Source organism: Marmota monax, unplaced genomic scaffold, assembly GCF_021218885.2.
Source record: "Marmota monax isolate L192 unplaced genomic scaffold, Marmota_monax_Labrador192_F-V1.1 WCK01_AAM20220418_F8-fsc00288, whole genome shotgun sequence".
Classification (NCBI taxonomy): Eukaryota; Metazoa; Chordata; class Mammalia; order Rodentia; family Sciuridae; genus Marmota; species Marmota monax.
The window spans coordinates 690,816-716,647 of NW_026693586.1; the positions used below are offsets into that span (position 1 = coordinate 690,816).

General features: G+C 47.1%; 1 protein-coding gene across 6 annotated transcripts in view; it reads right to left on the minus strand.

The window, feature by feature from the left end:
* Positions 1-25,832, minus strand: part of Blk (BLK proto-oncogene, Src family tyrosine kinase) — a 53,709-nt gene that overhangs the window by 7,201 nt on the left and 20,676 nt on the right. For 3 of the 6 annotated variants that reach the window (XM_046459300.2, XM_046459305.2, XM_046459304.2), the window contains 6 exons: positions 10,368-10,473; positions 8,490-8,541; positions 6,772-6,865; positions 6,210-6,308; positions 4,571-4,674; positions 28-174 (listed from right to left, as the gene is read on the minus strand). In XM_046459300.2, coding sequence (XP_046315256.1) covers positions 28-174; positions 4,571-4,674; positions 6,210-6,308; positions 6,772-6,865; positions 8,490-8,541; positions 10,368-10,472 — 601 coding nt within the window. In that variant the 5' untranslated portion in view covers position 10,473. Of the gene's footprint in view, positions 1-27; positions 175-4,570; positions 4,675-6,209; positions 6,309-6,771; positions 6,866-8,489; positions 8,542-10,367; positions 10,474-15,327; positions 15,632-21,249; positions 21,396-25,832 lie in introns of those variants that run through there. The other 3 variants (XM_046459301.2, XM_046459303.2, XM_046459306.2) reach the window with 3 other exon arrangements.

Genomic DNA, 25,832 nt, shown 5'->3' on the forward strand with positions numbered 1-25,832 from the left:
CCTCGCCCCTCCAAGACACCCCCTTACTAGAATAGTGCTGCACCAGGGCCTGGAGGGAGGGGAAGGTGGTCCTGGGGGAGATGTAGTAGCCCCCTTCATCCAGAGAGCGGATCTTATAGTGCTTGACCATCTCCCCCTGGGTGGTGACATCCTTCACAGACAGGGAAAAGGCACCTGGAGGCCAACAGACACAAAGGAGGAATAAGGCACAGAGTCAAAAGGTCGGGACCCAGATGGGGCTTGGTGTCCATGTTCTGAAGGACAGGTCCTCAGGTTCTGGGCTCCATTTCCACTGGTTTCCTTCATCCCAATTTGCCCCCCTGAGCCTCCCTGTTGGCTCCATCTGATCACCTTGACCTTCCCCAAAGCCTCAAACTCAATCAGAGAATCACGAGCTTGGGGCAGGTAGGACAATCTCTCAGCAATCATGCAAGTCCCCTACTTGAGCACCTGGTCCCTCAGCTACCCTTTGCCATGGAATGTTGAGACATGTTGGGGTCCTTGGCTATAAAGGCTGACAACTTCCCCAGGAAGAGGTGCATCCACCTTAGGCACCATGCCCATGGGAGGAGCACAGAGCTGTGTCCCACGGACCTGCTCCTTCAGCTTGGCAGACACACACCTGTGGATTTTGTACCTGTAGAGTAGTAGCACACGCCAAGGGCTAAGAACAATTGGGGAAGTAAGAACTTTCAGCTGAAAAACTTCTGTCCATGAACTTGGTGTTGCTATAAAATGCCTCTGTCCAGCTCTCTGGGTACCATGGACACTCCCTCCCTCTCCAAATCTTATTTGAGCAAGAGGTCCCTCTCTGGGCAGGCTTCCCTGGCCCCACCTCCCAGGAGCAGTACCACCCCTCTCCACCAGGGGTCAGAGGTGTTAAATAATAGTTCCATTGTCCCAGAGAAGAACTGTCTTACACCTCTTTCTCCATGGTCCTGTGTCTTTGGGCCCCTTCTTCTCAGGTCAGAACCAGCATCCCGTCCCCTTCCCATCTTCCTTGACGGGTTCGCCTCTCTCACCACCTACTTATGAAAGGACTAGAGAGGCTGTGCACTGTCCAGTGCACCAGGAAGTTGCCACCGCCCCCACACCCACTGCAGCCGCCGGCTGGAAGCTACAAGGTCCTTGCCCACCCGACCCCGGCTTGGTACCCCTGTGTCCCAGTCTGTAAGGACCTTGTCTCTAGCGCGTTCACAGATCCCTGGACCTCGCAGTGAGGACAAGAGCTTTCCTCCCCCTTTCTCCCACAGCGGCCTCTCAGTAAGCAGGGAGCCCTACTCTCCTGCACTGTGGGGGTCTTCTCCAAGTCCTCTCTGTGACGTCTCAGGACAGTGGGTGCTCTTCTTAAAGAGCACTTCCAGCTCCGACCAGCGTCAGGTTTACAGAACTAGGACTCTTGGCTCTGGGCTGTTTGGGCTGCCCTGGGCACAGAGGGCTGGCTCTCACAGATTCAGATTTCTTACCACAGAAAGGTACCCCTGCCTTTGGACTGGGAAATGAGGCTGTCGTCACAAAGACACCAAGAGCAGAGGCTTGAGAAGCTGAGGGACATCTAGAGGCCACTGGACCCCCCCAAGGCTGCCTCTCTGCTGGCCTTGCCTCCACTGGCCGTGGCCCTGTGATGCAGATTCAGGGCTTCCTTTGGAATGCTGAGGAGCCTGTGTGTGCACGTGTGTTGTTGTGTGTGTGCATGTGTGTCATTGTGTGTGTGCACACATGTGTGTGTGTTGGGGGGGAGTAGAGAAGACACAAGACCTGCTGAGTAGCTAATTGTGGAAGTGGACCCATGGGCCCCATCACACCATTCTGCCTCTGCATTTGCTGGAAATGCTCTACCAGTAACAGCCCCAGAACACACATGCCATCTCCACTGGTTCCCTGCTGGTTCCTTGGACAGGGGTGCTTTGCCCTGAAGATGGGATGGTGGCAACATCCCAATGTCTCTATATAACACCCAGGTGTGTACATGCATGTACTCGTGCACATAAGACCTGAGGCACCCGCTGGTGCATTACAGGAAATTCTGCCCAGAGCACCCTGAGTCCCGATGCCCCTCTGCCCCCAGTGTGGCCCTGGCCCTGATGCGCAGAACGGCTGCAGGGTGTCTCACGGTGCCTGGAGCTCTCTTCACCCAGCTTTTGCTGTCAGAAATGCAACTCCTGGCTGCTGTTCACTGGCCACTAACAGGAGCCAAATTCACATTGCAGTCACTCTCTGCCCCCATTCCTCCTCCGACTCCCCATAGCACATCGCAGGGCCCTGTGGGCAGCCTTCTGATGAACAGGTTTTCTTCACACCACTTGGAGGGTCCTTGATCCCCCCAGCCTGACACAGTCTGCAGCTTGCACAGATTCAGAGCCTCGTCCATGGTGTCCACTGTCGGCCTCAGACAAGGCCTTCCTCTCCCAGGGCCTCAGCTCCCTCATCAGTCAAATGGGGGACTGGCCTAGAATCTCCGAGGTGGACCACTGCAGCAGGTGTACCAAGGAGTCCACAGAGCATGACCAGAGTGGCACAGGCACCTCAGTCCCACTGGGAAACATCCCAGTGCCACCAGAGTTAGAACCACTGAGCCAGTCGTGGGATACGCACGCAGGACGTTCTGCACCACACGGAACTGAACTACTGCCACTCTCAATGCCCACGTGCCTCTGTCCTTGGTTGAGCTGTGTCTCAACAGCCCCAAATTCGGATGCTGCAGTGCTAATCCCTACCTGCAGGACACAACTGTGTCTGGAGACAGGGTTCTTAAAGGGGGATTAAGGTAAATGAGGTGCTTTGGTTGGGCCCTCACGCAACGGACTGTGTATTTATAAGAAGAGCCTAGGACACAGACACACAGGGAGGCCTGGTCAGGATTAAGGACCTAGGCATTAGACCAGAGACCCAGCACCTACTAGAAGAAAACGTAGGCCCCACTCTCCATCATGTCAGTGCAGGAATTGACTTCCTCAACAAGACTCCTGAAGCACAACTAGTAAAATCAAGAATCAATAAAAGGATGATATCAAACTAAACATCACAGCAAAGGAAACAATCAAGAACGTGAAGAGAGAGCCTACAGAAAGGGAGAAAATCTTTGCCACCTGCATCTCAGAGTATTAATCTCCAGGATATATAAAGCATTCAATAAACACCACCAAAAAAACTAGTAACCCAATCAATAAATGGGCAAAGGAATTCAACAGGCACTTCACAAAAGAAAAAATATGAATGATCAACAAATACATGAAAAAAATGTTCAACATTTCTAGCAACTAGAGAAATGCAAATTAAAACTACTGTAACATTTTATCTCACTCCAGTCAGAATAGCAATTGTCAAGAATATAAGTAGTGCTAAATGTTGATAAAGATGTTGGGGGAAAGGCACACTCCTGCATTGCTGGCGGGACTGCAAATTGGTGCAACTACTTTGGAAAGCAGTGTGGAGATTCCTCAGAAAACCTGGAATGGAAGCACCATTTGACCAAGTTATCCCACTCCTCAGTATATACCCAAAGGACTTAATCAGCTTACCACAGAGTCGCAGCCACATCAATGTTTATAGCAAATAAATTCACAAAAGCTAAGTTATGGAACCATCCTAGGTGCCCTTCAACAGATGAATGGATAAAGAAAATGTGATACATACACACAATGAAATATTCTCAGCCATAAAGAAGAATGAGATTGTGGCATTTGCTGGTAAATGGATGGAACTGGAGACTATCGTGCTAAGTGAAATAAGCCAATCCCCCAAAAAACAAAGGCCAAATGTTGTTTCTGATATGGGGAAGCTAACACACAAACATCAGGAGGAGGGAAGAATAGAGGTTGACTGGATTAGATAAAGAGGAATGCAGGGAAGGGAGGGGTGGGAATAGGAAAGACGGTAGAATGACTTGGCCATCACTTTGCTCTGTTCACAACCAGGTGAACACACGGCCAGGGAAACTCTACTTCATGTTCAACCACAACAATAGGACCCTCATTAGAGTAAGTCACACTCCATGAATGTATAATATGTCAAAATGCATTCTACTGTCCTGTATATCTAAAAAGAACAAATAAACAAAAAAGGAAGAAAAAAGAAGGAATGTCATTGAGCTAAATGACCAAAGAAGGAAGAGAAGCACAGTGGCTTGGTGGCGGCAGGAAAGCCTGCTCAGTCTCGGGTTTGAATCTGTGATCCTTGGGACGGGGTCTGCCTCCCCAGATCTCCACAACCGAGCATCACCCCAAACTCCTGTTACCTGTGCTCTCTGACTGAGATGCTCTCTAGGGATACTCTGAACCCCCAAATCCTTTGATTCCCAAATGTGGCTAGACCCTGAGGCTGAAGGGGACACAGGCTCCTCAGCCCCCACGGTTCCCAGTGTAGCTGCCGACAGTGAGTGGCTGGGTGTGTGGCTCTCTGCCATCCAGCCTGGGGGACGGCATGTTGGCATACACCATCTTAAAGCCAGCTCCTGGGCAGAGTCCAAATCAGGAGGGAGACCAGGGCAGTGGCTGCTGAAGAGGAGCCTGGTGGTGGGTGGGTGCTTCTTGAGGAGCCCCGGGCAGGAGGTGGCAAGGCCACCACTGACCTTTATTGGTCTCGCTCTCTCTGATGAGGAAGGCACCCGCCTTGTTCATTGGAGCCAGCAGCTGCCTCTCCGCCTCCTTGCGGCTGATCGACCTAAAGAACCACCTAGAAAAGGGCAAAGGCAGTGAGCCTCAGAGAGCGACCACGCTGCCTGGAGCATTCTAGTCCATGCACCTTTTAGGCTCAGCCGCTCCTGTTCCCCTGTTAACCCTGTCCCTCTGACCCTATCCCATCCCATTTCCTATCAGCCGCTGGACTTACTGTCTCCCTGAAATGAAACGGGAACATAGTTTGTATGACCTCTGCAAAAATGCTCCAGATGGATGGCCCTTCCCCACAGTGCAGGTGGCACACAAGAGCAGGCGCCCGCTCTGGAGCTGTGTCTGAATGATTGAGACGCCAGAGACGCCCAGCCTGGGCTCCCTCTGTGTTCAGCAGGGGCTGCTCAATGTGGAGGTGCCCTAGCTTCCCGCACACGGTTCTGGGACAGACATGGGACCAAATGTCAACCACTGTGACACCTTCCCCGTTCTGGGAGAGCATACCTTGCACCTGCACCAAGTGAGAGACTAAGTGGGTGGGTGGGTGAGTGAGTGGGTGGGTAAGTGAGTGAATGGGTGTGTGTGTGTGTGTGTGTATGCGCGTGCACGGGTGGGTGAATGAGTGGGTGAGTAGGTGAGTGAGTAGGTGGGTGAGTGGGTGGGTAGGTAAGTGGGAGTGGATGAGTGTGTGGCAGGGGATGGGAGAGTGAGTGGGTGAGTGGGTGGGTGAGTAGGTGAGTGAGTAGGTGGGTGAGTGGGTGGGTAAATGTGTGGATGAGTGGGTGAGTGGGTGGGTGAGTGGGTGAGTGAGTGATGAGTGGGTGAGTCAGTGGGTGAGTGAGTAGGTGAGTGGGTGTGTGAATGGGTGGGTGGGTGAGTGGGTGAGTGGGTGAGTGACTGAGTGGGTTAGTGGGTGAGTCAGTGAGTGAGTGGGTGAGTGGGTGGGTAGGTGAGTGGGTGAGTGAGTGGGTAGGTGGGTGAGTCAGTGAGTGAGTGGGTGAGTGGGTCAGTGAGTGGGTGAGTGGGTGAGTCAGTGAGTGAGTGGGTGAGTGGGTGGATAGGTGAGTGGGTGGGTGGGTAGGTGAGTGGGTGAGTGGGTGGGTAGGTGAGTGGGTGAGTGGGTGGATGAGTGGGTGAGTGGGTGAGTGGGTGGGTAGGTGAGTGGGTGAGTGGAGAATGAGCAGGCCGACTGCCCTGACCAGCGTGGACCTTCCTGATGTGTTCTAGAAGCTGGTGATGGGGATGCTGCAAACCCAGTTCTAAACAAGTCCCCTCTCCTGGGACGCCCCTGGGATCTGAGCCCTGAGTCCTGTCCCTGGAGGCAGTGGGGAGTTGCTGGTTAGGTCCTTGCTGTGAGCTCTGAGGCTAGACACTGGGACGGTTCCATCCAGGGATGCTAGGGAAGGGGCGGCTCCTGGTCCAATGGGAAGAGTGACCTCCTTGGAAGCGCCCAGTGGTCTAGATGTCACTCTCTGGTCCCCTGCTGGAGTCCCAAGGCTCACAGTGGGGCCCACTTTCTGGCCCTGCCCTGAGTCACAGCCTATGGAACAGAAGCAGCGACTGCCCCTCTGGCTCGAGGGGACTTGTTGGTCCACGTACTTTTCCACTTCCAGGGTCTCCAGGGGGGCCACAAAGTTGCTGGGCACATAGCCTTCTCTCCCTGTGACGAGTGACTTGGCCAACCACCAGTCTCCAGTTCTAAGGGGAGAAGGGAAGACAGAAGCATGATGAACCCCCATGGGCCTCCCTGAGCAGCTCCTGGTGCCCCCCAGTGTGATCCCCCCGCTCAGGAGGGTGGGGACTGGTGGAGGTGGACAGTCTGGAGAAAGGAGGAGCTTGCAAGTCACTCGGTGGCTTCTGGTCTCTTTCCACTGTGTGGAGCATCTGACAGGCAGGAGCTCCCTGTGCACGGAGGCAGCCCTGGGCGCTGGAGCATGGGTGGGATTTTGACAACAGAGCTAAAGGCCATGGGCAGAAACCACCTCACCAGAAAGACTTTGGAGAGGACAATGGGTCGAGTTTAAGAACGTGCCCGGGACAGGCGGGCTGTGCGATGGAGAAGATGCTCTGGAGGCAGCCCTGAGGGCGAGGTGGGGGACAGGGAGGCAGAGGGGCCGCAGGACTGACAGAGCGGGGACGGGGGGAGCTTCCGGAAACTCACTCCTTCAAGACCTGCAGCTTCTCGCCCTTCAGCATCTGCAAGTCCCGGTCATTCACAGCGGCATAGTCATACAGGGCCACCACAAAATGCTCCTCTGGAAAGAACAAAGTAGAGATGGCCACCACTCAGGGCCTCAGGAGAGGGGAACTGGGAGAACGTGTGTCGTGAGCCATCTTCTGGCTACCAAGCAGGGCAGGGGCAGGGCCAGAGCTGAAGAGAAAAGTCTCATCAGGCGGCCTGTCTGTCCAGGGACAGGCTGCCGTCACAGCCCGCCTGTCTTCCTGTCTGAGCTCTGCTGAGAAGCCCTGGACTGGGATGAGGATTGGGGAGGGTGGGTGTGCAGCGGCCACCATTGCTGGCCATCAGCGGGCTGCAGGACCTAGTTTGGGAACCACCGTTGGCTGGTCCCCCATCCAGCCATATCCCCCCCTGCCCCCAGCCCGTTAGTGTGAGAGCCTCCCCCCTTGTCCCCTTCCTTCTCCCCCTCCCAGCCTTATCCCAAAGTACCACATCTTGAAGGTGGCAGCTGAGGCCACCTTCACCTCTCCACCCCGTTGGTACCCAAGCCCCAGTGGCGAGCCTAGCTGGCGGCGCCCAGCCTGCCTGGCCCCAGCCCTCTCTGGAGGACTGCTGACTTGCTGGGGGTCCCTGGAACAGATTTACGAGAGGGCTGGGCTTGTGGCAGGCCATCTTTCAATGATCACTGCTAGTGATGAAGGCTCCCTGCACACTTGGCCCAGGTCCCCCAGATGGCTCTCTGCCTCCCCAGGAGTAATGACTCAGCTCTGTCACTGATGAGTGGTGTGACCTTGGGCCAGTTGCCTCCCTTGGTTGGGAAAGAGGCATTGGAATGGATGACAGTCACCCCTGTGGTCTAGGGCTCAAGTCCTGGTGCACCAGGGGTCAGCACATTCACGGCCCCTGAGCTTCCTTCCTAGAGGTGGGGAGCTCCTGTCAGGAGATGAAGGATCACCCATCAGACAGGACAAGGGACACCAGGTGAGGACGCTGACTGGTTGAGGAATCTGCTTGTGAGGGTGACAGGCTGAGATCCTGGAGGGAGGGCCCCGGGTTACCCCTCGCTACCCCTCCCCTGGCTGTGTGCTGCAGGCCCCGTGCACTAGGTGAGCCAGGGAGAGAAGGGCCCTGCTGGCCTGGCCGAGGCGGCCCTTCCTGGAGGCTGTTGGAAGCAGGTGGTGGGCATGCTGGGAAAGCCGGTTCTGAACTGGGCCCTGTGCTGTGAGCCCCGGAGGTCTGAGCTGGTCCAGGAAGGCTGTGCTTACTACCCCTTACGTCATGTGCTGCTCACCAGGGCAGAGTGGAATCTGGGAGAGGGGGATGGTGAGGGCGATTAGAGGGTCTCCAGGGGGGCTTGAACATGGCTGAGAAGGTGCCCCCACGTGGAACAGAACCCAGGCTAGGGGTGGGGGAGAAGTTGGCCTGGCTCCGGCCGGGGTCTGAGGGTGCTCTCTGCACTTCCTGGAACTCTTTTCTGTGCTCCTGTTTATATTTGTGAAGTCTGTCGTTTTTATTCCCACAGGCCTGCACCCACTAAGGGTCTCTGCCTGGTTCCTGGGGAGACACTGGGACGCATGACATCATGGAGGGAGTTGCTGGCTCTCAGCTCCCGGGCATTCTGTTCTTCTCCACCCTGGAGGGCCCATCCTACTGTCCCCTGATCTAACTCCAGGGCCCCAAGTCAGACGCCCCCTTCTTACCACGGTCTGGGTGCTCCTCGGGTGGTGGAGGGGTGAGGTGATTGAAGACCACCTTGGGCAGAAACACACACACTCCAAGTTAGTTCAGCTCCTGCTGCTGAACCCGGATGTATCGAGAGGAAACTCTAGAGCATGTCAGCCAGACTACCGAGGGGTCTGCTCTGAGGAAGAGGGTGGCCACCTTTGGAATTTCCATACATGCGGCTCCTCAGGTACCAGCGCCACCCCTAGACAAGCCCCGGACCATCTGGCATCTGGCCCTGGCCACAGTACACATGCCCCATCTTTGAAGGGAGAAAAAAAATCAGCCACCAGGATTAAAATCCTGGTTCTATCATTTAAAGTTGTGAAGTGGTATTTGGTGACATGGAAAGAGTCTTAGAGAGTAGATTCCCTAAAACTCAACAAACATTCTCACAGGCCTGTGGGTCAGCTGTGGCACACGGATACCACAGAACATGACGAGAGTGCTCCGAGTAATGACAAGAATGGTAATACCTAGCGCATTGTAAAATGTGGGATTACCCTTGGGACCCATGACGGAGGATTGGACAGGCTGAAGTAGAGCCGTGCAGTGGGATGAACAAGCTGCAGTGACACCTGTCAGCACAGGTGAACCGGCAACGTAATGCAGAGGCCAACCCGAGTCCCAGAAGAACACGGGGTGCTGGATTCAGTTGGTGTAAAGTTCATGATGTGAAAAATGAACCTGTGTATTGTTTAGGGGAAATACATACGTGGTAACAAAAAAGGAATGATAAGCAGGTTTGGAATGCGGGGGTCTGGGGTGAAGGGGACAGGCTGGGTAGGCAGAGAGAGTCAGGGAATGAGTCACTTTTGATTTCTGAGGATGAGGATTTATTTCTTAGTAGGCGAACACTTTTTTTTTTTTCTGTGAGATTTTATTCTCTCAACCTGACGTAGGTGTTATAAATCTTACTTTTTTTATTCCATACTTATTGGACACAATTTTGAAGTGGTTTTGCAAAATGGTGGCACCATGTGGTTCCATTAAAAACTTGCTCCCGTGATAAAATGAATGCATAGGAAAAGGGTCTGGAGCAGGACCTCCGAGGAGATGACTCCTGGTATTTCTGGGAAGTGAAATGATGAGAAATCATCATCATTTTGTTTCCCACAATTATGTGGCTTGCTTTTTTTTTTTTTTTTTTGGTACCAGGGATTGAACCCAGGGGTCCTTAACCACTGAGCCACATCCCTGGCCTTATTTATTTATTTTAATTTGATTTTTTTAGCTATACATTACAGTAGAATGTACTTTGGCAAATCATACATACATAGAGTGTAACTTATTCTATTCAGGAACCAACTTCCTCAATAAGACTCCTAAAGTGTAAGAAGTAAAATCAGGAATCAATGAATGGGATGGTTATCAATCTGAAAATCTTCACAGCAGAGGAAACAATCAAGAATGTGAACAGAGATCCTATAAATGGGAGAGAAATCTTCACCACCTGTACCTCAGATGCAGCATAAATTTCCAGGATACAAACACTCAAAAGACAGCACCCGTCATTCTCCAAAGTCCCTCTGCTGTGTGCTGAGCCCTGTGTTACTCAGGGACACAGAGAAGATGCCCAGGTTCACCCATGGAACGGGGTCAGCAGTTCCTACACCTGACGGGTCCCTGTTAGATGAAATGATGACCACGTGAACATGCCCATGGTGGGCACCAAGCAGAACAGGGGTCCAGGTGCCACTCTCCAGTACCCCAAACCAAAAGAGGCTCTGCGGTTGGGCAGTGGGGAGGTGTCAGTCATCCAAAATCACGCCCCGGAGGGGCAGGTCCAGGGAGCCCTGGATGCACTGGGCTCTCTTTCCCACTCCCTCCCCAGCTCTGAGGGGCTGGGCACTTACCAGGGGTGGCAGTGGTGGGGGGTCTTTGCTCTGGGTGCCGATCCTCAAGGGGCTCCAGCCCTTGCCTTTCTCAGTGACCTGCCTCTTGCTGCTGAGCAGACCCATCCTGTAGGGAGCACAGCAGATGGATTGTGAGACCGTAGGTCCTCAGGACCTCTGCACAGAGGAGCCACCGCAACCAGCTTCAACTAGAAAGCTTGGCGGAGGTGGAGCAGCAAAGGCCTCAGAGTCAGAGAGAGTTAGGGGGCGGGGTGAGCCAAGATCACATCCATCTTCCTTCCTTCCTTCCTTCCCTTTTCTTTTTTTGGGGGGTGGGGGTGCCCAGAGAAAAGAAATGACTGCATTGAGGACAAAAAATGACCTGGCCTGGTGCTGTGGCCAGAAACTGCTGGGGTGGATCCTAGACCCTGGGGACAGGGAAGGCCTGACCTACCTGGAAGGAAGCTGGGCAGGGAGGCCACACTGAGTTCCAGGGGAGCCTGACCTACCTGTCCAGGGCCTGGGCTTTAGTCTTATTTTTGCTGGTGGGCAGGCATGTCACTAGGAAGTCACAGTTCCCAGGGCCCGTGGGCTCCTTTGTAGATGGCAAATCTTTGTTAGAATGTGTCTACCCTCCTTTCCAGATCAGATTTCAGGTAGGACACCCTATGTTTAAGGCACACAGCATAGGCATTAGGTCAACTGCAGCTTCTCAGAAATATCAAGAATCTTCTTTAGCCTGACACGGTGTTGCACACCTGTAATACCAGCAGCTTGGGAGGCTGAGGCAGGAGGATCACGAGTTCAAAGCCAGCCTCAGCAATGGTGAGGTACTAAGCAACTCAGTGAGGCCCTGTCTCTAAATAAAATACAAAAAAGGTCTGGGGATGTGGCTCAGTGGTTGAACGCCCCCGAGTTCAATCCTCAGTACACCCCCTCCCCCCCAAATCTTCTTTAGAGGTGAGAAAAGCACAGTTAAGGCTATTCTTCGGTAAATAATCATAATGTGGCAGTCAGGGGAAGACCAGAGACCATTCCGTCAACACCACCCACCAGTCACCACTGTGCAGCTGCCAGGGCTACTGCTCAGGGCCGGGGGGTGTTCAGTGTTCATAGGTTGTCTATGGCCCATGCAGAACAGGCCCTGGAGCCCCCATCTAACCTGAGACCACCACAGCCCCACATGCACATCTGGCCATCCACAGGATGTCCGCTCTCAAGGGGAAGCCCCAAGTCACTACTCTTGCTGAGGGGCATGTGAGTGAATTCCTTCAGGCGAGGATACCGTATTCCATCCATTCTAAGATGCACCTTTTTCCCGTTTCAACATCTCTGAAACCAGGAGGAGTGTTACAATCCTCGGTACATTGTAGTATGATCACTAACAGCTTTTCCTGTTTTAGCAATACTATGAAATAAATGCTAGCTCCCTAGAGTGGTGCCTTAGATTCAGTGAAATACACATCTCTCCTCAATCTCATCTTTAAAAAAAAAAAGACTATAATAATTTTGTATATAGAACAGAGCCACAGCAGCTAACCACAGTCTGTTTTTTTTTTTTTAGTATGTCTTGCCATAGAACACCTAAAGCTTTACATTTGTAAAGAAAAATACTTTTTTATATTTAAAAGTTCTTTATGTTAATTCATATCAGCTTTACTATCAAATCACTCATGGTGCAAAAATTACAAGCAGCACTTCATCTTGCAGAGATTTTTGTTTCCAGAAGTTTGAATATGGGATTACAGGTTTGTATTAGGAACACCTACTGAATTTTCACAGGTCTTTGATTAGTATCTATGATAGATGCTTTGTTCTTCTTTGTTGACACAATGAATTTTTTTGATAAATTTTCTGATAACAAAATATCTTTGCATTCCTGAATAAAAGCTGTGTGGTTATACTATGTTACCCTTTTTGACAGGCAAATGGACCCTATTTGCTAGTATCTTCTTTAGAATGAGAACCTACATTTCCAAGGGAGATTTGTATGTGGCATTAGCACTAAGGTGCTGCTGGCTTCATCGTATATTCTGGGGAGCTCTCTACCTTTTCTATAGTCCCTAGTAGCTTAGTTAGCATTGGGATTACCTGTTCTTTAAAGGCTGGGTAGGTCATAGCCATTATATCACATGTTCCTGGGGCTTTCTCAAATGGTAGATCTTCAAATGCATCTCTCATTTCTTGTACAGGAATTGACTCACTTTCCGTCCTCTTTGTGCCAGTTTGATGAGTTGTATGATTTATAGGAGACCTTCGATTTCTTCTACAGTTCTCAATTTGTTGCCATAAAGTTTTGTGTAGTGTCGTTATTTATTTATTTTTATTTATTTATATTTTGGCAGTGTTGGGATTGACCCCAGATTGCATGTGCTAGGCGAGCATGCTACGGCTGAGCCACATTCTCAGTCTTTGTAGCATTGTCTTGTAACTCTTGATTACGGCTTCTTTCTTGATCCTAATATAAATTGAATGTACTTTCTACTCTAATTAAAATTCCAATTGAATAAAATTATCTGGACATTAATACAATCAAATAAAGTTTTAATCTAGCTTAAAAATTATGAAAAAGAAGACTTGCCTAGCACTACAAAAAGCAAAACAGAACACTGCAAAAAATGGCATGAAGTTGGAATAGAAATAGATATCTCATTAGTGGAATAGAATAAGAACCCTGCACACGAATTCTGAAAATAACACAGGAACTACATATATGAAGGTAGTGCTATTTTAATTCAGTAGAGAATAGATGGTTTATTTTAGTTTATGGTACTGGGAAAATGACTATCTACCTAGAAGAAAACACAATCTTACCTCACACCATATTTAAAAATAGGTCTGGGAATGTAGCTCAGTGGTAGAGGCTTGCCTAGCATATGTATGGCCCTGGGTTCCACCTTTAGCATCAAAACAAAACAAAACAAAACAAAACTGGGTGCACTTTAAAAAAACAATATGTTTAAAAAAAGAAAAACAAAAAAATTGAAAAATTGATTGATTGGTAGAAAATCATACATAAAACCCAGAGTTTGGGGACAACTATTAACAAAGATAGGATAGCCAGAAGCTAAGAGAGAACAAAAAAATACATTTATAAACATTGAAAGTATTTCATGACAAATGAAACCCATAAAGTCAGCAAATAAACGATAGGTTGGGGAAAAATTTGTGGAGCACAAGTCAGGGAAAGCCTTTTTTAAAAATAATTTTTAGATATTAATGAACCTTTATTTTATTCATTTATTTGTATGCAGTGCTGAGAATCGAACCCAGTGCCTCACACATGCCAGGAAAATGCTCTACTACTGAGCACAACCCCAAACAAAGGGAAGATTTTGTTTATAATGTATTCAGAGCTCATGAAAATTGACAGGAAGAATATGGTAACATCAATCCACTCAACAGTAAAACTCATGAAAATTGTAAATAGAAAGTTCATAAAGCTCACACCCAAATTGCTAAATGAACATAGGAAAATATTAAGGTTATTTACTAAATGGAAAACACAAATCAAGAGAACAATAAAATGTCACACTAAATGAATGAGACAGATAAAGATAAACAACCAACCAACCAAACAAAATGATAATCCAATTGTTGATGGTAAAGTGAAGGAAAATTGTATTTGCACACATTTCAGGTAGAAAAGCATATATTCTAGGTACTATTATTTTGTCTGGGCTCTTTATTTTATTCATTGTTGACTCCAAATTTCTAAAGCAGTGCCTGCCACGGGGTGTGCACCTAACAAAATATTTATCAGGCAAATAAAATGTGAAATACTACTGACTTTTCAGAAAGCATTGATTGTTTGTTTTTCAGTGCTGAAGACCAAACCCAGGGCTTCTTGCCTGCTAGGCAAGCACTCTGCTACTGAGCCATAGACTCCCAGCTGGCAAGAAATCTTTTAAATTCTGTTAAAATTAAAAAAAAAAAACAAAACCACACCTTTAGATTTTCAGTTCCACTCTGGAATCTATCAGATGAATGTAACATCATTATATAGAAATATATGAGATATAAAAATGTTTTTGCAGCAATAGTTACAGCAGCAAAACAAACAAAAAACTCCCCAAAATCAATAATGTAACTGTTCATCAGTTAGGGAATTGTTGAATAAATCTATACTCTAAACTTCTCTAGAATGTTATGCCACTATTATAAAGATTGTGCTGGATCTTTACCAAGGCTAAGTAAAATGTCTACAGCATGCTGAACACAAGAAAGAAAGATACCCCACATTTGGAAGTATCCGAGAATGTGAAAAGAAATCCCTCCTTAGGCACGTGTGTGTGTGTGTGTGTATGTGTGTCACATAGGGAGAGGTCTAGGAGGAGGAGTGTAGAATTGCTGTTTTCTTGGTTATTTTGATTATTGGCAGTGGCATTGGGAGCTGGGAAGATAGGCACAAAAGACAGAGATGAGAAGCCAAAAATAAAAGCAAAATTTAAAACTTGTTGGGGGTGGGGGTATGGGGTGGTGTACTCATGCAAAGTAGGGCCCAACACAATAGTTCCTAAAATGTCAACATTGTTTATCTCAGGTAATAAGAGTTAGTGTGATAATTTAATATTCCTTGAATACTCAAGTAGGAAGCATATTTTATTGTTACAAACAGAAAAATACTAAGAATGTGAATGATTTGCCCAGTAGCTGAGGGGCTTATGGCCTGGAGTCAGGCCTCCTCCAGTCCCAGCAAGAGAGAGTGGCCCGGGCTGTCTGAGCCTCAGGCCCTTCCTGACCTCTCAGCCTCCCTGGCTCAACACGGGGTCCACGGGCAGCTGCTCCCAGAGCTTGCCCTGGGCTTGGACACCTGCTTCTTCACCGAGTGACCAGCCCTGTTATCTTCCTCTGTCCAGTCAGCCCAATCACCACCAAGTTTAAACTTGGTCAAACACTGTGTCTACTTAAACATCAAACATGAACATTTAAAAACAAGGCAGAAAGAAAAATTCCTAAAATCAAACAACCTATTACTTACACTTGTGTCTTTCCACTGCTTAGCAGAGTACGTCCAGCTTTTCCATGGCCTTTAGGACTACTTGGGATCTCTCCGGAGCCTCTGCCCCAGTGGCTCTGAATGGAGACTAGAGTCACTCAGGAGCTGAGTGACAACCAGCACTGTGACTGGGGCTTGGGCTACCGGCAGGCAGTTTCAGGTTGGGTGGGGCCAGGAAGTTCAGAAGTCCACCCAAAAGCAGAGGGAGCACCTGCAGGTCTGGGGGCTCCAGGGGGCCCTGCTTCCTTGAGTGAACACTGCTTCCTTTGCAGCAGAAAAAGGATGGGAGGGGGCGTGAGTCTGTGTGCGTGCGCGTGTGTTTGTGCATGTACAAGAGAGACAGGGACAGAGAGAGCAAGCAAGTGCATGAACCCAGGGTATATGCCTGTCCATACGTGTATGTGTATGTGTGTGTGAGAGAGCATGCGTGGGCACGTGTGTGCACAGTGGGCGGTTAGTAAAGGAGGGGAAAGTGGGGAAAGGCTGTTTGTCCACGTGAAACAGACTAGACCCCCTGTCGGCCTTCTCAGGAAAGGGAGGTCCATGTTCCCCCTGGGGAGATGCTCAAAGTCCCAAAGAGCCTCAGCCAAACAGGGGATGTGGTGGAGGCAACAGCTAAAAATAGAGCCGTGAGAAGCCCTCCCTTACCCTTGCCTGCATGTCATGTTGAAAAGCACACATGCGTGATCCCTTGATACTCATGAAAGGGTCACAGATTGGCTACAATGATCCTCACTTTGCAGGTGAAGAAAGGGAGGTGAGGAGGCTTGCTGAGATGGCTGGAGGGTGTCGTCTGCCTCCCCATCTGGGCAGAGCTCACTGCCCAAAGCAGGTGCCTATGTGGCCTTGCCTGGGGCTTGATCCCCTCGGCTAAATTCAGGTTCAAGTTCAGATTCCCTGGTTGGTGGGGAGGGGGGCTGCCTCCTGCCTATGAAGGAAGAACTGGAGAGAAGCTGCTGGCGATGGGAGGTCTGGTGGCTGAGTGCCACTGTGGAACTCCAGGCCGACTACAGCCTCCTCCTGTCTCCCTGGTCCAGAGAAGGCAGTCAGTGGGTCCAGGAGCCAGGGCTCCAAACAAGCTGCTTATTGGCTCCGTGAACCTGGCAAATCACTTCATCTCGAGTCTGTCTCCTTACGGTCAGGAAGGTGTGAGACCAATCCTGGTTTACACCAAGAGCCTTCCGGAGAAAGTATTCCCCAAGACAGAGCCGAAGAAGTCAAACGACACTTGATGTCCTGATCTGTGCAGGGGGCAGTTCCACAGCTGCAGAACTGAACCAAGTTGTTCGATTCTCAATGACACCTTGCCTGCTTGGTGAATCTCCACAATCTACTTTCAGCCTTTTGAAGGTGTCTGTTAATTATGCACTTCCACATGACTATGGGCTTGGACTATTTGTGTAAAATAAGGGTAAGAGGGACCAAAATATGAACACCATTGTGCAAACCCTGTGCTGGTAAGGCTGAGCGGCTGGCAGGTGGGCACAGCCCCATGGAGGCTGGAAACGTTCTGTCACTTGCTGAAGTGCTCAAGTCTGAACTTGACACATGGAAAACATTTAGAAAGTTGATGCACAAAAAAAAAAAAAAACCAAATAGGGTGGACTTCACAGCATGAAGGACCAATGGCCTGCGCGTAATTCACACAGTTGCCAAACAAATCATACAAGATGAGGGCGAGGAAAGAAAATGAACAAACATGCTAAATATTTTGGTTTGGCTTTCTTTCTTTTTAAAATTTTATGTTTGATTGTCGCATGGCAGTTGTGCCTATTTCTAGATAAATATGAACTAGTGGTGGCCTGTGAAACTCGGGTGGTACCCAGGATGGTCCTTGTTTGTGTTGGGATTTCCTGTCCCCCCTGAAGCTGGGGTCAGGGGCCAGGAGGGTGAGGTGCAGGGAAGGACAGAGGTCTGCCTGAGCACCGGGCTGCTGTGCGACCCAGCAGAGTGCTGAGCTGTCTGAGAGCCTCCGTCAGCTCTGGCCCTTTCAGAAACCCAAGCGTTATTTGGGGGCAGAGGAACAATAGATTGAGAACGAGTCTCCTACACAAAATCAACTCTGGGAGGAGTATGGAAGAGTATGACGAAAGGTCAGCTGGCCCTGGTCAAGGCGTTTGGCAGCAGTGCTGCCAGGGGCTTGGCATCTCCTGTGTCCTACGCCCTGACTGTGCCCTCTGCCTCAGGCACCCTGTTTCAGAGAGGCCACACAGGGCGGTAGACGAGAATGCAGAGGCTAGCTTCCATCCCAGTTTTGCCATGTTATAACTGCCCTTCAGCAAGTAGCTTGACACTTCTGTCTCTTAATTGCAGAGTAATGATTTCTCCCCCTGGGGTGTTATAAAGACTAAAGCAGGATCACAGTTATCAGTGCATCTTGGAACAGTGCCTAATTTATATCAAGTGTCTGATAAACATCCTGCTGTTCTTCTGCCAGGGATAAGGACTCCTTCAGTAACCGTGGGGTAGAAGTTACTTGGGCCCTTCTTCAGAGGAGCCATGGCGACATCAGGCAACTCACCTCTGCCATGCAGCTCGTAAGCTGTGGGCCAGCCTGGAAGCAGCTTCTGAAGACCCCTGAGCCCCCGCCCTGGAGCCCTCGCCATGCATTGGTTGAAAGCTGAAGCTTTCTGGCCAGAGCTGCCGGCCCCAGGCGGACAGCATGAAGTAATATTGGCAAAGTGGGGCTCACCCTGGGTGTTGGCAGCTGTGCCGAGATGCCAGCCGGCCTTGGTGAGATCACTCCTGGGGCATTCTGTGGGCATCCAGGACTTTGAGTCCTTCCCTTACACAGACCAGCTTGTGCTGGACCTGGTCCCTAGATGCACAAAATAGAGTGATTGGCCTGTGACTCCAAATTAAAGCAGAGGCCAAAGAACCTGAACAATGACCCATTTTTCATGCCTCAACTCAGGATGATTCAGTTCCACGAGGCTTTCTCAGTTCTGCCCCGAGATCCGCCCTCCACATCTAAGCATGAGACGGCCCCCCTGACGCGGTTAGAATTCCGTACCCTGGTTCATTTGGTCACAAACATTCAGTCTCTGCTGTCAACCATGTAATGTGTCAGGCACAGCAGAAGACAGGGATGAAACAAGGAAGAGACCTCAAGTGTGAGATGGGGGAGAGTCACAAGCCCAATCACAGCCACTCAAGGGAGGTGAACCACACAGAAGAGAGGCCTGGCAGGGCCCTGTGCGCTCAGCACGCAGAAGTCTCCAGGGGCCAGGAGGACGGCTGAGACAGGATTGTTCAGGTTGAAACTAGTTTTATGAAACATTAAAAAAATACTAAAACGGTGATTAATGAGCCTTAATAGACTAGATTCAATACTTATCCTCACATTTTATTCTCGATTGAAGCCTTTGATAATGAGCAACTTCATTACAAATAAGTGAAACTTGGAAATGAAACAAGGGGCTCACAGTGAATCATTTCACTTCCTGTACTTGGCACACATCTCTAAAACGTGGACACCTCTCCTGTAACCACAGTGTCATTTTATTAACCCTGAGGACACTAGCTGTAGAATTAAGGTGTCATCTAACCCTCCAGCCACCCAACCTAACCTATCATGAAATTCTTTTTTTTTTTTTTTCCATCATGAAATTCTAACAATAATCCCAAACATGGCTTCTCGCTTGGTTTGTCTTGTTTAAGATTTAAAAAAATAAGTTTCAAATCTTATTTGAATTATTTCCCAAACATGGCTCACATGCTCCTATGTCTCCTCAAACTGAATTCCCTCCTGCCTCAGCTTGGGGTAGATTCATGCCATTGATTTGTAAATTCAGTCCTATAGAATGTTCTGCATGGGGAATTCTGCTTCCCTGTGGTGGTGCATCAGGTGACTCTCTCTCCCTCTTCCTTACACACTGAGTGAACTCCACCGGCTCCACCAGATCTAGGCTCCTCTTGTAGGGATGCTACCTAGGCGTGTTTCTCCACGGTGCATCCCATCAGGATACTCACGATATCTAGCTACACCATCTAATGGTGCTGAGAGAGAGGGGATTCAGGGGTCCTCATTCCTCTGTCAAAACATTCCTCACCAACATTTCAATTACTGTCTCTGTTAGGGGTTATAGAATGTCCATAATCTGATTTCCTCATTTATCCCACGTTTGTTTGGGGGTCAAGAGAAGAAAGGATGAGAAAGTGGAAACATTGCCATGTGCAATCACCAGAGTTGGGCTGGATTTGAGAGACAGGTATTTTCCCAAAGTCATTTGAGACAGGAAACATATTCAGCTGGCAAAGTTTTTCCATTGGCTGGATTTCAGAGTGACGTAGAATTATTCAAGGAACCACAGTTCATACCTTGTATGATACTCTTAAAGCCTGCAGCATGCAGTATCCCCAGGTGGTCTGCTGTCCTAGTACTGATCTGCCCTGATCCTGCCCAGCTCCTGTGTGGGGCACTTCCCAGCGCCAGCAAAGGGCTCCCTAGATGCTACCTCCTGACTCCTGGCAGAGGTGAGGGCTGCGGGGCACACGTGGCCCCTGCAGTGGCTGAGCTAGCAGTGATAACTTAGGACTTGTGTGTACCTCTGGTCCAGGTGACAGCTAGTAGGCACAGTGAGGAGATGACCATGTGGCTATTTTAATTTTATAAAACAAAAACATTTTTACTGTGGAAATTCACTCCCCTTCCCCTACCCACTGTGGTAAATGTGATAGAAAAGATTTCAGATGATAAAAAGTTTGAGGGTTCTGAGCAAAACTTCAGGAAGGAAGATGGCATTCTTAGTAATACCGATGAACATTTACTGTCACCTACTCTGACTCTGCGGACTTGGGCAAGCTTGAGATCATTAAGCAATTATGTAGACAAATAAAATTTCTTTATATGAACAAAATTCCTTTTTTTGGAAGGAGGCACCATATAAATTTATATTTTAAGAACTCTCAAAGTAGTGATAATTAAAACATGTTACAAATTATGGAATTTGCAGATAAATGGTTGGAGCCGGAGAATGTCATGCTAAGCGAAATATGCCAAACTCAAAAAATGAAAAGCCAAATATTTTCTCTGATAAGTAGATGCTGATCCATAATGGGGGTTGGGGGTAGGGAAGAATGGAGGAGATTTGGATTGGGTAGAGGGGAGTGAGGGGAGGGGAGGAGGTGTGGAGGTGGGAAGGATGGTGGAATTAGATGGACATTATTATCCCATATACATGTATGATTACACCACCGGTGTGATTCTGCACCATGTACAGCCAGAGGAATGAGAAGTTCTACTCCATCTGTGTACAATGTGTCAAAATGCATTCTACTGTCATGTATAACTAATTAGAACAAATCTTTTTTAAAAAAAATTTAAAAAGACATGTTAGTGAAATGTAAAACATTAATACAGCCACTATTGTATTTTGTATTGATGTTCAAATTTTAAGTTTTTACATTGTTTTCATTTTTAAAAATTAAAATGAAAAGTTAAAGCATGGACTCTTTACATACTGATGCTGTCCATTCTTTCTTGGTGGCATGTGTTTCTGCAAACTCGGCTTGCATTAGAAGCAGCTGGGGAGCCACAAGCCCCAAGCCCCCCCAAGTCCCGAGTCCCGCCCCAGGACTTCTGATGCACAGGCGGGGGAGGGGGGGTCTAGACCTGCATTTTTTTACACTTGCACAAGAATGCTAATGTGACCTTGCAAAGACCCCTTCCTTGGCTAGGCTTTGCTTCTGGAGTACTGTTGAGTTGTAAAAAGAACTAAAAAACGGAGTCCATCTTTTCTTTCTTAATCTTCTTCTTTCTGTAATTGGTGCTTATTATTTATACAGAATAGTGAGTTCCCTTGTGGCGTATTCATACATGCATATAACACAACTTGATCAATTTCACTCCCCGGTCCCTCCCCTTGCCTTTCCCTCCTCCCTTCCTGGGTCCCCTTCTCTAACCTGATAGTCTTCCTTATACCCTCATGACATCCTTCTTCTCATCGTTCCCCTCTAGTTTCCACACGTGAAAGAAAACAGATGATGCTTGTCTTTCTGGGTCTGGCTTATTTCATTTACCACGATACTCTCCAATTCCATCCATTTTCCTGTAAATGACATAGTTTTGTTCTTCTTTACAGCTGGATAAAACTCCTTTGTGCATATACACCACATTTTGTTTATCCATTTATCTGTTGATGGACATCTGGGCTGATCTCATAACTTGGCTCTGAGTCCCTCTTAAATAATGATAGATGTTTTACTGCTCATGGTCCTCTTGTCTCTAAGTGAAATAATTTTTCTTTCCTCCATACAAGCATTTCTTACATATTACTCTATTTCTGCATAGATTTCTGACATGGAGAAATACTCTTTTCTGTAATAACTAGCACTTCTGTGATACTTTCCAGCTTGCAAGCATTTTCCCATATAGCTTCTCAAAAGATTCTGTAAGATAAACAGAATCTCCTTCCCTTTCCCTCCTCTTCTTCTGAAATAATCAGAAAAAAAGGCATTCTTGCAAATTAAAAATGTGACTGAAAAAAAAAAGATGTGAATGAGGTTCAAGTTGGTGATCCAAAATATAAGTCTGGAAAATATCCCAGAAACAATGCAAAATAACTAATACAAAATTGAGAACACAGACAGGATGTCCACTCTCACCGCTCTGACGCAACATCATTCTGGAAGTTCTAACTAGTGAAATGAGACAAGAAAATAAAAGGTATACATACTGAAAAGAGGAGACTGTCTTTTTTCACAGGAGACATGATTCTTTACATAGAAAATCCCAAAGAATCAATAACAGCAAAAAGTGCTCCTGGAACTGACATGCAAGTGAGATTACAAGGTTCAAAGTTAAGTGACAGTTAATTACTTTCTCATATACTGTCAAGGAACCATTGGAACTTGACATTTAAAACGATGCATTAATACCAAAAATAACCATATGCAAATATAAATCTAGTGAAATATGTACCAGATCTATATGAAGAAAGCTACAAAATCCTAATAAATGAAAAAAAAAGATCTAAGTAAATGAAGGAATATTCCATGTATATGGAGAGGAAGGCTTAATATTGTCAAGATATCAGTTCTTCCCAAGTTGACATACATTCAATTAAATTAAATCAAAATCCCAGCAACTTATTTTGTGGATATTAACAAACTGATTCTCAACTTTATAAGACAGACAAAGACCCAGAATAGTCAACACAATATTGAAGGAGAAGACAAAGTTAGGGGCTGATTCTACCTGACTTCAAAGCTTATTCTAAAGCTAGAGTCATATTGCTAAGAAAATAGACAAATAGATCAATAGAAAAAAATAGTCTAGGAATCCCCCAAATAGATTCATATAAGCATAGTCAACTACGTCTTTGACAAAGATCAAGTGTATTTTAACAGATAAAGGGTAATCTTTTCAACAAACGTGTTGAAAATATTGGACGTCTACATGCAAAAAAAATTTTAAAGACATGAATCTAGATACAGAACACACATCTTTCACAAGAACTAACTCAAAATGGATCATAGGGTTACATATAAAATGAAACTATGAAACTCCTAGAAGATAACAGAGGAGGAATTTAGTTGACCTTGGATTTGGTGATGATTTTAAAAATATAGTACCAACAGCAATCCATGAAAAAAAATGGTAAGTTGAATTTCTAGTCATATATCAAAGAGAAATGGACATATATCACCACAGAAGGACTAGCACGTGTGGATCCAAAGCAGCTTTGCTCAGATTTGCTCCCAACTGGAAACAAAAATGTCCCTCAGCTGAGAAGTGGGTTTAAAAATTGTGATTATAACAAACCATTAATACCTGAACAAGGAGAGTAGGATGCTATGAAAAGGCAGCTAAATCCAAAAGAACATGTTCTGTGTGAGACTCTGTACGTGAAATGCCACAGACAGCCCACGTGTGGCGATGGAGAGCAGATCGGTGGTCGTCACCAGCTGGGATGGTATCAGGGGACCGAACTGAGAGGGCTAAAGAAAACTTTTTGGGTGATGAAAATGTTATACGTGATGTCTGTGGTGGAGGTTGCACAAGTTATGTATTTGTGCAAACTCATAATAATTGTACACTTAAAACAGGTGAGCCTTACAGAAGGCAGTTACACCTTATTAAAGCCGATTTTAAAAACCATTGGGAGGGCTGGGGATACAGCTCAGTTGGTAGAGAGCTTGCCTTGTATGCACAAGGCCCTGGGATCAATCCCTAGCACCAAAAAAAAAAATGCATGGGATGCACTCAGTGGTTAAGCACCCCTGGATTCAATCCCTGGTTACCAAATAACAACACCACTACCAAAAAAAAAAAAAAAAAAAAATTGGGAGCCATGGTGTTGAACTTTGCTTTTCCTTTGTATATTGAGTTTTGCAACATGTTAGAAAAAGCTCATTCCTGTCTAGACATCCCAAATTAAACTTAAAAACCAGTGAGAGCTGCCCTTGCACACAAACATGCTGGGGAAAGTAGGTAAACTAGAATGGATTCTGGAAAGACAGAAAGTGAAGTTTCAGGAGTAACAGGAGATGGGAGGAGTATTGGCAGCTGAATGCAGCTCCAAGTACACAGAGAAAATAAAAGAAGCCCCCACTGAACGTTGGGACTTGGGGAATTGTCGTCGATGAGAAATGCAAGTGACACAGTGTCCATAAGACCTTCTCTACGTGTCTAGTTATTCTTCTCAATGCTGCAGGAAAACATTCACATGGTTGGTCAGGTTGTTGAAATGCTTGCTTTTCATTTTTAAAATATCTGAGCACTAACTTACCTATGAAGCACAGTAAAGATCATATAAATACAGAGCAAAATATGGATACTACGAGCATTACTGTGTGAAGCTGAAAATAGAGCATGTGAAAGAGGTGTGTGTGTGTGTGTGTGTGTGTGTGTAAATAAATACTGTTGCAAGTGGATAAATGACAAAATAAGGTTTAAATATATCATTTTAAACCAGAAGTCAATCACTAGAAAAATACAAAATAATTGATCAAAACTGAGGGACTGAGAGAGGTGGGTTCAGGCAGCTGGCAGAGAAGAGGCAGCCAGATGCAGCGCGCTGTGGGATCCATTCAGTGAGCACAGAAATGTCACTGTTCCCACGAATGACAGTGGTAAATATTGCGGAAAGGAGATTTAAAAGCAAAACCTGTTATCACCGCCTGCCTCCGTGGAGGAGCACAGTGTTGGCAGAGAGGCAAACTTTGAGTTTTCAGTTTATCCCCTTGGGTCTGACCCAGTTTTAAAACAGTATTCCTAGATAACTACAAGAATAACAAAATCTAGCTAAGCAGATGAATGGATAGATAAATTGGTAAAAGAATGAAAGGAATATGAATGAAAAATAGTCCAGAATATATCATGGTTGGGCAAAGCAGTAAATTGCAGAATGCTTTGAATTGCATGATTGTGAAGTGTAAAGAAGCAGGCTGGGCGGAGAGTCTGTGAATACACCTGCAAATTTAAAAAAAAATGTCTGGGAGCCTTTGGTGGAAATCAAACTGAACCCTCAATTCTTGGGAGTGAAATTGGCAAGCAAAGGGAGTGGGGTCATGACATAGCTCTGTGGGGGTCGTGTGCTTGCATTGCATACTTTTAAAAAATGTGAGACCAAAAGAAAAACAGGCGTTTACTCAAATTTTACAAAATGGAGTGTGTGCCTTGAACTCCTGTAGACAAAGGCAGAGGGATAGGATGAAGGAGGTGACACCTTCCTCCACTGTCTGGCCAATGCTTTAGGATCGAGCCTCCTCTTAGGAATCATGCCAAGATTCCCCTTTTCACAGCAATTTGCTTTTGCGCCGTAACTTCAGAACATAGAACGAAGATAAGAATGACCTTTTACACCATCGTTCAGAGATAACCATTGTTGACATCCTGGTATGTCATTTTCCCAGGCTATTTTTTTTTTAAAGCAAAAATGGGATCTTTATCTATATCCTGTTTTGTGATCTGCTTTTAAAAGAACATATCACGATCATCTTTTCCTTCCATTACCTATTTTGTCTGCCTCGTCGTGTGAGAGGCTGTAGAGCATCTTATCATAAGCGTGTGGCACGCTTACTGCCCCCAGCTTACTTCCAACGCTTTTAATATCACAAACATGCTGCAAAAGTGTCCTTTGCCCACAGACTTCATTCCGGCTCAAGTCTCTCATTAATATTGGTAGAGGTTAAAATCTGACCGGTGGGATTTCTCCACCCAAGGGCATGGCTCTTGCAAGTCCTCTGACCCATGGCCAAGTTGTCCTCAGCCATTTCATACAGCCATGTGTGAGTATTTCTCTGCACTTTCTCTACAATGCTTATTATTATTCTAAGTTAATCTATTTTAAAAGTTACCTTCTACTTTTCAACCTCATGTTTTTATTAAGCAAGTAATACACACATGTAGAAAATCAGAAAATTCTGGATCTATCTACACACACAAAAATAAAGTCACTGAAAACTGCAGCAATGGAAAATCACCATTAACAGTTGGCATATGTATTGCCACAGGTTTGACGTATGCACACACTTAAAAATAG